Source organism: Peromyscus eremicus, chromosome 20 (genome assembly GCF_949786415.1).
Source record: "Peromyscus eremicus chromosome 20, PerEre_H2_v1, whole genome shotgun sequence".
NCBI lineage: Eukaryota > Metazoa > Chordata > Mammalia > Rodentia > Cricetidae > Peromyscus > Peromyscus eremicus.
The window spans coordinates 42,957,281-42,969,409 of NC_081436.1; the positions used below are offsets into that span (position 1 = coordinate 42,957,281).

General features: G+C 46.4%; 1 protein-coding gene across 1 annotated transcript in view; it reads left to right on the forward strand.

Annotated features, from left to right (window-relative positions):
- Fbxo32 (F-box protein 32) overlaps nucleotides 1–11,880 on the forward strand; it is a 37,568-nt gene extending 25,688 nt beyond the window's left edge. Inside the window, exons 7-9 of the mRNA XM_059247457.1 lie at nucleotides 6,999–7,181; nucleotides 8,611–8,754; nucleotides 10,024–11,880. Of these exons, the coding sequence (XP_059103440.1) occupies nucleotides 6,999–7,181; nucleotides 8,611–8,754; nucleotides 10,024–10,113 (417 nt within the window). The 3' untranslated portion in view covers nucleotides 10,114–11,880. The remainder of the gene's footprint in view (nucleotides 1–6,998; nucleotides 7,182–8,610; nucleotides 8,755–10,023) is intronic.
- The last annotated feature ends 249 nt before the right edge of the window (nucleotides 11,881–12,129 follow it).

Genomic DNA, 12,129 nt, shown 5'->3' on the forward strand with positions numbered 1-12,129 from the left:
GAAGAACTTGGCAAAACAGGTGGAAGGAGTGTGAAAGGTGACAGTCAACTGAAGCTTCATACAAAAAACAAACAGACCAACCCACGGGAACAAAGCTATTGGGGGAGGGATGCTGTCTGTCTGCTGAAGTCTTCAGTGATGCCTTGGGGTGCTCTCTGCTCATTTCCTCAAAAAGAATGAGCTGCTTGTGGATTGGGAACGCTGCCCTCAGCACAATAGAACCCAGAAGACAGTGGCTTGGAGAACTGGTACCACCAGCCTTTTAGAATTTCAGTCCCATTTAATGGTAATGATGACAAAGGACACCTTTGAACCATGCCTGAACATGCATGTAAGAAAATGCCAAGCAAGACTCATCCAAAGCCTGTAGATTACCAGCCAGCATATGGCTTCATAGAGCAGACATTTCCTTTGGCTTTCAGAATAAACACTCCCTGTTGGCTCCCATCCTCTTAATGGTGACCGGGGGGGGGGGGGGGGGGGGGGGGGGGGGGGGGCACACACGGAACCGTGTGAATGTTGCTGGCGTAATCTCTCAGGGCTCACTAACAGACAGGCACACTCAGGAAGCTCACACAACACTTGGCTACTTATCTAATCACACACTGGGCTGGTTAAGTGGCTTCCGGGACCCACACCGTTTGGAACTGCACCATGTATCAGGTGAAGGTGACAAGCAGAAAGCCCCGTGACTCCTCCAAACAATTACCTTGCTCTGTGACGTTTCCAAAAAGCACATTCTTTCTTTACAGTGAATGATTTTTTCCAGCACCTTGGTTTCTTAAATTCTGAAGCAGAAGGAATAATTAGAATCCTCTAGTTACATGGCGTCCTTGAAGTTACTTAGGCTATAACTCTATCCCGCCACCCCCATTCCCCGTACACACCCACATACTCATGTACATGCACACACATGCAGGTGCCTGCAAACACATGCACATGCCTGCAAACACATGCATGCAGAGAGCTGAGCAGAGCCCAAATGTAGGTCATCTTTCAGAAATTATCCCCATTGTTGGATGGTTTTAAGAAAATTAAGCATTTATTATGAAGAGTATAGTTTTAATAATTTATCCAGTCCCATCTCTGAAGTAGAGACATAGCTTAACAATGTACATTTAGAACCAGAATTGCATTCTTCTCTCACAGAAAACTCACATAGACCTGCTACCTGATTTCCAGCATTCTCTATGGCCTGGACTGAATACTTCCTGTCTTATTCCCCAGAGGAAATTCCCAGCCAGTGATAGAAACGAACAAGGCCCATTTGTCCGAAGAACATCCTCCTTCTAGCAAATTTGGAGCATTCATTTAGATGGTCATGCTTGCCCTGAGCTGTGTTCCCTCTGACCACCTCAAATGAGTGTGTCTCCTACCCCGATCTCCCAATCTTTGCACTTCCATGACCTTACTTCCTTAAAATCCTCCTTAGTTGGCTCCCAGACACTCTCTTGAAAGGCAGCCATTGTTATTACTATTAGCCTACACAGCAATCAGGCTAAAGTCAGAAGCTGGGACTACTGATTCCTAAAATGGCAAAGCATGTTTAACATCGGTGTTTTCCAAACTTTTTCCCATCTGGTTTTCTTCCAATTATTTATCCACTGATCAATCAAACTTTTTTTTAAGATTTATTTATTTATTATGTATACAGTGTTCTGTCTGCATGTATGCCTGCAGGCCAGAAGGGGGCAACAGATCTCATTACAGATGGTTGTGAGCCACCATGTGGTTGCTGGGAATTGAACCAGGTCCTCTGGAAGAGCAGCCAGCGCTCTCTTAACCACCTGCTGAGCCATCTCCCCAGCCCCTCATCCCATCTCTCACAACCCCTATTGCACAGTCTTCTTCAGATCGGTTCTGACTAGTTGAAAGGATCTTGGGCACAGACACATCTGTCTCCATCCACTGCTCTATAATCTCCAGAGGAAAAGACATTGTCATCTTCTCCTCTATACCTGGCACAAGTGGTCAGTAGATCTTACTTGAAGAGATGAATGTTCATTTGAAGAGACAGCTCCCCATCAACCTGCCTGCTAAAGGACATGTTCAGGGTTCCGGAGAGCATGATTGCAGAAGAGTGTCCTTGATTATGGGTAACAGTGATAAGTTACCAACTGCAAGATTCAGACAGTTACTCAGTCTCCCCATGCTTCACTTTCCTCGTTTGGAAAACAGAGGCAGACATGCCCATCTCATATTCCTGTGTGAGATTTAACATAGGCATGAGGTTGCATAAACTGGTCTACAGACAGCAGCTGGAACAGGGCCTCGTATGTAGTCAGCGTTATTATAGGTGCATTAGGTGTTATGATCAAGGGCTTGCCTGCACACACACTGTAAGTCCCTCCCATGCGATAATTAACGTATCTAGTAATTAATTGTAATTAGGGCAAATGACTGAAATTTACTGGGCACTGTGCTAAGTACTTCCATGCATTATCTCATCTCTTCTACCCAGGCACACTGCAAGATACTCATTTCCTTGTTTTATAAATGAGAAAAATCATCTTCAATATCCACAGAGGGTAGATTTAAAGACACCCCAAAGATCCCCTAGATGCCATAGATGGTCAAGTGTCTTATATACAGTGGCCTAGTGACTATGCTTCACCTACATGATCCTCCTCTGCACTGCAAATCATCTCTAGCCCAATTTTAATACCTTACAGGATGCTCTGTGCATGGGGCATGAGGTCAAGAAAAAGTCTCTCTGCAGTCAGTACAGATGCATTTCTTTCTCAGTATTTTCCCATCTGTGGTTTACTGAACTCAAGGATGTAGAAACCGAGAACATGGAGGGCAGAGTGTAATTGTGTTGGGGCCTCTACACCAGGAGGTCTGACATCAGACTCCAAAACAGGCTGCTGACAGAGGGCTGTGCAGATCCTGTCTCCACTCTGTCCGCTCCTGAACCCACTAGGGGGCTCTGAATTATATTGTTCTGAGAGCTGTACAGAGGAGCTTCCCACATAGAGCCCCAACTCTTATGGTGCTTGGTGACTCAGGCCTGTAATCTCAGCACACTTGGGACGTGGAGGCAGGAGATTGGGGAGTTCAAGGTCATGCTCAACTACAGAAAAAATCTGAAATCAGCCTGGGCTATAAGATCCTGGGGGTGGGGAGGGGGCAGGGAGAGAACAAGAATACTCTAATTACTTCAGTCTGGACGGTATTTTTATATTTGTCAGAAAGAAGGGTATGTTAATCCATGAAAATATTAAAGTGACTTTCATTGTAAGCTCTTCCCTGTCAGCCCACGTTTTTGCCACTGTTGTCCTAGCATATAACCTTGTTTGCCTTAGAAATCCTCATATCTAATTCTTCCAAGCCAATTTTTATTGGCAACTGTAATTCCTATAATAATAAAGGATGAAGGACAAAGTTAAAGAGAACTGGTTTGTAGGGGAGAAAAATAAAATATAATTATAGTGCTGTGGGCAAAGCAGTGTTTTGGAAAATGGGGGCTGGGGTAGACACAAATGGAACTTAGTCAAGTGCTTGCCTGAGACTGCTGCAGGGGTGACATATTTTTCCTTTTACATGTTTATATTCGAAAGGAAGAAGGGCATGCAAGCAGTTAACCGTTTATCAGGAGTCAGGGTTTGGCATGAGGTCTGGGCAAGAGTTTTGGAAAAGTTCAGGTTTGAAAATTTGACAAGGCAAACTCTGCCAAGCCGACTTGCCTTTAATAGGAGTTAATGTAATAATTGGCCTGGGAGTTTTAACCAAAAAGAGCAGAGGCTTTGAAGTGCTGGAAACAAGAAGAAAATCCCATGGCAGTTTTATTAGCTCATATGATCAACAGCAGATGATAAATGACAAATAGGTATAGGGCTTTCTGCGGTCACACCGAGTCCTGAATGTTGTAAACAAATGGAGTTCAGCCCAACAGCCCAGGGTAGAAGTGAGCAGTAAAAACTGTCAACTCACTGACACGTCTGACGAAACAGAAGGCCCGAGTTGCTGCAGGGCCAAGATCATTAGCACTAGAGGGATCTTCGGTATTCTAAACACAGTTTTTGGGAGCTAGGGAAACTGAGACCCAGGCTTCCCAGGATGCCATTTGGATCTGCTGTTTGCCCATATCGAGTTCCTCCCATGCCACGCCCATTCTTCTCAACAGTCCCCATTAAATCCTCCTTCTGGGCCCCATCTTCCCACCAATGCCTGTCTTGCCTACCAAGAACTCGGGTGATTGCCGAGGGCTGAGCGATGCTTGGAATCCCAATGAGGCTGGGACCAAGTAGCACCTGGGTTCCCCCATGTGTTTGGGCTTTGCTGTGCTTCCCACAGATTCTCCCCCAGAAATCTGATGAGAAAAATAATCTCTATTCCAAGAGTCTTATTTTCCCCCTGCGAAGTTCTGCACCTGTCCGCGGTAAGCGCCACAAGGGCTGTTTGTGCTGGACTGGTCCTCCAAGGCCTCCCAGCTAGGTCCTGCCTTCAAGGATGTAGATCTAGCTGAGATACCTTGAGATCATCACATTTTAAAATAAGAAAAGGCTTGGGGATATAGTGGAAGTTCCTTCAGAAGCCCAAAGTTGATTGCAGGTGTCTATTACATGTAATGAGCAGCTTTTAAAGCATTCCCTGGAGGGTACTAGAGAGATCACTCAGCAGTGAAGAGCACTGTCGCTTTGCAGAAGACCATGGTTCGGTTCCCACCACCCATGATGGCCCACAACCATCTGTGACTCTAGTTGCAGAGGATCTGATGCCTTCTTCTGGTCTCCATGGGCACCAAGCACACATGTGATGCACATACATGCCTGCAGGCGACACATTCATATTTGTAGAATAAATAAAAAATTTAAAAAAATTAAATGTTCCCAGGTGGGCATAGAGCTGCTTCGGTGACAGGGGAGCTTAGCTCAGAGGGTTTGGGGCCAACCATTTCCAGTGTGAACACAAACGTACACACACCAACACATAGACACAAACCCACACAAGTATAATCTCAAACAGGAACATACACAAACCCACACAGGATGCATACAAACACATACATATAGTCCTGTAAACACACATACCACACACACACACACACACACACACACACACACACAAACACATGCACAAGCACAGGGTCTTTTGTATTCTTTTTCTTTTTCTATTCAACTATTTGTATTTAATCCATTGCACTACTATTTACTGAGTGCTTATGATGTGCCAAACACTCTGGGCACCAGGACACAGCAGTGAAACAAAGCAAGCTCCCTGTTGTCAGGACTTTAGGTTCGGAAAGGAATGTTCCATTCAGTGTTTCTTAAGGGAAGGGGGTTGTGCAGTGTCTTAGGGTTACTGTTGCTGTGAAGAGACACTGTGACCACAGCAACAGGAAGTTGACTGACTGTCACACTGAGGGAAGTTTGAGAAAAAGAGACCTCAAAGCCCGCCCCCATAGTGGCACACTTCCTCCAACCAGGCCACACCTCATAGTGCCACTCCCTTTGGGGGCCATTTTCTTTCAAACGACCACATGCAGAAAAGCAGGTGGAGGGGGGGGGGTGCATGTTGCAGACAGTCACTGAAAGGGCTTGTAGGAGTTGTAAGAAGGTGCAGTGAACGAGACCTAAGGGAAATACATAAGCCGAAAAAGTGGTCAGAGGACATGGTTGAGTTTTGTTTTGTTTTCTTTGTTCGGTATTTGGTTTTTGTTTTTTCCAGACAGGTTCTCTCTATATAGCCCTGACTGTCCTAGAACTTGCTCTGTAGACCAGGCTGGCCATGAACACACAGATGTCCTCCTCTCTACCTCCCAAGTGCTAGAATTAAAGGTGTGTGCCACCATGCCCAACAGAAATGGGTTTGAAGTGGGTCTGAGAGAAGGCCAGGTGGGTGAGGGCTTTGTGCATAGGAAGGCAAGAAAATGGTTTGGTGCCAGAGAGTACACTGAAATGGAACAATCTGGAATCACAGAGGACAGTGAGATGGGAGGCCAGGTGTCTGCCTGGGCTACCCATCAGGGCACTTCGGGAAAGGGAAAGGAGTGAGTCTTGCAGTTGAATAGTGAAGTTAACAAACACAAAAATCCAGTATGTTCCCGTGCTCCAGTGTGTGGCCTCACCCACGCACATATGGGCAGCGTTAATTGGACTGAGAGGGTTGTCAAAACAAACAAACAAAAAACCATGAGGGGCTAGAGAGATGGCTCAGTGGTTAAGAGCACTTGCTGCCCTTGCAGAGGACCTGGGTTTAGTTCCTAACACCCATATGGCAGCTCATAACCATCCATAACTCCAGTTCCAGGGGATTTAGCACCCTCTTGTGACCTCTGCAGGCACCAGGCATGGGATGGTGTGTTTACATACATGTAGACAAACAATCATACATATACAATAAAAATAAATCTTTCTTTTAAAAGGACATGAAGTCGGAAGGGACCTCTTGGGTACAGGGAGGTTAGAGGAGGGAAATGGGATAAATAGTATCATATTTCTTTGTATACTTACATGAAATTCTCAAGAATAAAGAAAAATATAGCAGGATGATGGTGGTGAACACCTTTAATCCCAGCCCTTGGGGAGGAGAGGCAGATGGATCTCCTGAGTTCCAGGATAGCTTAGTCTAAAGAGTGAGTGAGTTCCAGGACAGCCAGGCTATACAGAGAAATCCTATGAGTGAGTGAGAGAGAGAAGGAGAGAGAGAGAGAGAGAGAGAGAGAGAGAGAGAGAGAGAGAGAGAGAGAGAGAGAGAGAGAGAAATAATAAAAGAATCCAGCATGTGCTTTTTAGAGTTTTTTTTTTTTTGAGATCAGAAGCTTGCAAACAAGGAAAGCCTGCAGGTGGCAGTCAGCCAAGACACTCCAGGCTGTCCTCTAGAGGCTCTGCCATGGGTCCTACTTCTGCTGGTAAGACAGGGAGCATCGCTGCTTTGAGACTCCAGCTGTTGATAAGCCAGTTTGAGCTTAGAGGACCAGGGAGGGTCCAGTGGCATTCTGGAAGATGGCTCTTCTCTCTTAACGCCCAGCTTATCATCCGGCCTCCTCTCTGCAGCCTGCCTTCAGAGGCCTCACGTTCACCGACCTGCCTGTGTGCTTGCAACTGAACATCATGCAGAGGCTGAGCGATGGGCGGGACCTGGTCAGCCTGGGCCAGGCGGCCCCAGACCTGCACGTGCTCAGTGAGGACCGGCTGCTGTGGAAGAGACTCTGCCAGTACCACTTTTCCGAGCGGCAGGTCAGTGAGGCCTAGTGGCCTGCCCCCTCGTGCTGCCTGAGCTGCCCTTACTCTGAGGAGACCCACCCTTCTCCAGCATGCAGTGGGGCTGCCCGCCTCCAGGACTTCCTGGTTTACTAGAAAGCAACGGTCTGAAGCGGGGGTTCTCAACCTTCCTAACGCCAAGACCCTTCTGTATGGTTCCTCGTGTTGCAGTGACACCCCCCCCCCCCAACCATAGAATTTTTTTCGTTGCTGCTTCCCAACTGTCGTTTTACTACTGTTATGAATCACAATATAAATGTCTGTGTTTTCTGATGATCTTAGGCTACCCCTGTGAAAGGGTAGTTGGACCCACAACAGGGTCTCCACCTACAGGTTGAGAACCACCAGTGTAAGGCGTGCCTAAGTCAGTGTGTGTGGTTTTTGCTTTTTGGTTCCTTGTTACTGTCAACACATTGTCTTGATAAGGGGGAAAAAAGTAAGTCCTTGACCCAAATTACATTTTATGGCTCACCCCAAAATTTCACAAATTGGTATTGCCTCTTTTCTTAAAATAAATAAATAAATAAAAAGTCATTTTTCTGGCGCTTTATAGTCAAGCACTTTTATGAACATTATTTCCTTTTAGCCTCCCAACCCAGGAAGGGTAGATGTTGTCATCACATCAAACAGATGAAGAGGCTAAGGCCACCACCAGTGACCAACCGGTGTATTCAGATTAGTGAAATGACTCTTGGGGTGCGACAGCTGGCCTTACATTTGAATTGGCCCTGCAGAGGCCCTGTAAACCTGTTCCTCATCACACCACTTGAGGGTGGTTTTTCCCATTTCTTCCGATGTGCATTGATGTTGTGGGTGGGTGGTTGAGCCATGCCCTGAAGCAACGCTCCTAGTTGAGATAGCAGGTAGCTGATACAGGACCTGGAGGTACCTGCCCCTGGGGCGTGGCCGTGAGGACCTTTAAGACCTAGGATGCAAGCATGCCAGGTCTCTCTTCACTAGTAAACTAATTTAGTAAAATATCACATTAATTCAATAGGTTCTTTTCATGGAGCCACTGACACTGAAACCTAAAATAAAACCGAGCCCTGGTGCTCATCACTGCGTCTTCCTAGAAATAACCATTCAGGGCTACAGCAAAGAAAAGATTGAAGTGGCTTATGGGCGAAGCCTAAGCATTGAGGGACCAGTCAAAGGCACCACAGAAGCAGTCACTAGGAAAATACAGCTACCCGTTTCTTCCGAAAGCCGGTTAAACGGTGCTGAGTAAGGGTGGAGAGCTAAGAAAGTGCTGTGTTCCATCCGGACACTTTTCTCCCCTGGGTGATATAGGGTCCATATAAAAATATGGGTGAAAGAGTGGGAGCAGATCTTCGGGACCAGAAAACCCCCAAACATCCTCCTGGTGAACTCTCTTGAAATGACTTTTTCTCCGTTTGATCTTCAGATCCGCAAGCGATTGATCTTGTCTGACAAGGGACAGCTGGATTGGAAGAAGATGTATTTTAAGCTGATACGATGTTACCCCAGGCGAGAGCAGTATGGAGACACCCTGCAGCTCTGCAAACACTGCCACATTCTCTCCTGGAAGGTACGTGTCCCTGTGGGCTGGTGTCGTGTCCATGTGACACAAGCCGGCGCGCATCGTTTTGAGAAAGAGAACCTCGATGTAGAAAAAATGTCCCCACCAAATTGGCCTGTGGGCAAGTCTGCGTGGCATTTCCTTGATTGATAATTGACATAGAAGGACCCAGCTGACCGTGAGCAGGCCACTCCTGGGTCGCAATAACAGAGCAGGCTGAGCAGGCTGTGAGGAGCAGGGCCTTTAAACGGTGCTCCTCCGTGGCCTCTGCCTCAGTTCCTGCCTCCAGCCCTGCTTTCCCTGAGCCCAGGTCCTAAGAGCCTACGATGCCAACAACAAGAGGCCAGATCTTCCCTGTTCCTTCCTTTCTCAGCCCTCAACCTAAGGGAGAATAAAACTCATCCAGCCCTTGGACAGGGAAGAGGAACTCAAAGACCTTGTGTCCCTTCATTTCCTCTGCCCTTATGCCGATCTGTGTCTGAAACCCATTCTCCACCTAGTCTGTCTTTGTGTGCAGAGGTGAATACACAGGCAAACACTAATTCATTAGCTTCTCCGTGCTCTGGAATTCCTTTTGGGGGTGGGTAGGGAGGAGTAGTATGTGTGGATGCGTTTGCGTGTGCACATGTATGTGTAGGTGCACATATGAGCACATGAGGCCTGAGGTCACAGTCTCCTTTTTCCTCAATAGATCACTACCTTTTTTTTTAAAGACTGAACCTAGAGCTCACCAGATTGGCTAGACTAGCCAGCCAATGAACTTCAGGGACCTATCTGTCTCTGTCTCACCCCCAGTGCTAGGGTTACAAGATGCATGCCTCCATACCCAGCTTTCAGATGGGTACTGGGAATCCAACGCAGGTCCTCATAGTCACATACCCATCACTCTACTCATCCACTTCTTTCCTCACCTCCTGAATTCAGTGACATTCTTTTGTTCCTTAGATTTATTGGTATTTTTTATCTATCGTAAACATGCATTACATGTTTATGTGTGGTTACGTGCCTGTGAGAACAGTGCCTGCAGAGGCTGGAAGAGGGTCTCAGGTACCTTGGAGCTGAAGTCACGGGTAGTTGTGAGCCTCTTGACCCAGAGACAAGACCGGTACTTGGGTCCTCTGCAAGAGCGGTGGTGTATGCGCCGAACGGCCGAACCACCTCTCCAGCCCCTGCAGCGGCATTCTTGACAGAGAGCAGCTAAGGGACCGGGCAGTGCCCTGCAGAGCCAGGGAGCTGCCACTGAGAACTCAGCTCTAACCCCAATGCTCTCCATTCCAGGGCACTGACCATCCGTGCACAGCCAACAACCCAGAGAGCTGCTCTATCTCACTTTCCCCGCAAGACTTCATCAACCTGTTCAAGTTCTGAATCCCAGCCCGTGAGGGCACTTCACAAGGCCCTGCCGATCAAACGGCTGCGAGTCCGGATAACTTGGTCTGTAAATAGTGTACATTTTAAGCCTTGGCTGGACACTTCTGAGTGAAGTCCCTGAGAAGGGACGCAGTCGCCAATGGGGATTTACAAATGTGAACTTCACATTAGAACTGAACTGGTACGGAAAAGCAGAGATTACTGTAAATAAGACTTTTTTTTTTCCCCTTAACAATTCGCCAGCAAGACTATAAAGGCAAGAACTCTTATGTCTGCCATGAAAATGGAGTCCTCTTGATGTTCATGGAAACTTCCTAGTTCCCTAGGAAGAAAAATGCAAAACTCAAATACAAGATAGAACACCCTGTTTACAATGTGATCATGTTGTTAAGACGTAAGGAAGGAGGAAAAGAATGCTACAGTTGAGAAGTCCGTGGGCTTTGGGTTTGGATCTGGGGTTTGTTTTGAACAGGCAAAGAAGTCCACCCATCTGAATCCTGCATGGGGCATAAGGCCTTATCCTACGAAGATGCCACACAATGGTCTACCTCTAAAAGCATAGAGTGCTCTCTGGCAGCATACATTATCTAGCAGGCAATGTCTGTGTTTCATGTAAGTTCTTTCATCTGTAAAGTGATCTAAGATGGGAACGAATTAGGAAAAAAAAAAAAACCCTCTTCTTGGTTCTGACTTCCTTTTCCCTCTCCTCTCCAGTAACTACACATTGTTTTCCTTCCATGTGGTAGCTCATGCAGGGAACCAGAAGGCTAGCTTAAGAACAGCTCCAGCAGAAGTCATGGAGAGCTAGAATTAGGCACCTGTAGATGTGAAGGCTTGGCACTTCTGATTGAATTCTACCCTCTTCTAATTAACTTCTGGGCTTGTCTGGACTTCCTCGGGTAATCTTCATGGATTAGTGAATGTCTGTGAACGTAGTGGCGCCCAAGACCTGAGGCTTGAGAGACACACACTTTTCACACCAGCCAATTAAACATTCTGATAGCTGCTGCTTCCCCTTGGCAGGGTAATGAGCCGAGGCTCTTTCTGTGCTTTAGGTCCACCATCAAACTTGAGTCGTCCTGAACTGGGACTTCTCACAAGCATGAGTTAAAAGGAAGCCTGGAGTTCCAGCCAGATAGAGAGATGAGTTCATCTTAAACTGTTTCAGGACTGAGTTAAAAGACAAAGGATCCCCGGGGGTCTTGCAAGCAGAGATAGGAACACTGTGGAAGAAAGCAAATCTCAGGACTCCAGGAGTTAATTCCTGGGGTGGGGAAAATGTTATTTTTTACTTTTTATAGATTGTTGCTTTTCTACAATGTACATTTGCAGTTGTATTTGCTTTTTTTTTTTTAATCTTCAAATAAAACTGCCACTATGCATGTCCCTGGCAAAGAAGCAGAAATAGGAATTTGTTCCATATAAATGTTAAGTAAGGTATTGTGTAACCTGAAGCATTGATGCTTGGGGTGGTCCTGGGAGGAGAGGAAAGATGGCCGAGCATACACAGGAACAAGGGACAGTCAATGCCTCTTCCTTCGGTGATAGTACTGTGCAGGCAGATGGAGTCTGCAGGGCTCCCTGATTGGCAGTCTCTGCACTTAACATCGGAAGTTCTCCAAACTTCCTTCTTCCTTGAGGGGCAAATTAAGTTGAATTTAGAGGCTCGTAATGCAAAAAGGGAAATGTGAAAGAACAAGAGTTGATGTATAAAGTTGAACTTTAGACAGTTCAAACTTGTAAGGGTTTTCTATTTGTTCTATTTGGTTTCTTTAAAAAAAAAAAAAAAACTCTTCTCCCCAGAATGATTTTTACATTAAGAATGTAGGGCTGGGACTATGAAGGAAAAGAAAGGAAGGAAGGAAGAAAGGAAGGAAGGGAGGGACAGACAGACAGACAGACACTTTTTTCCATAATTGTCAGACTCTCTACACCATCTCGCCTTCTGTAAAGATGTGGGGTAGAGCTGTGTCTGCCGTTGCTGTGAAAAGCACTGGAAACAGTGATTCTGAG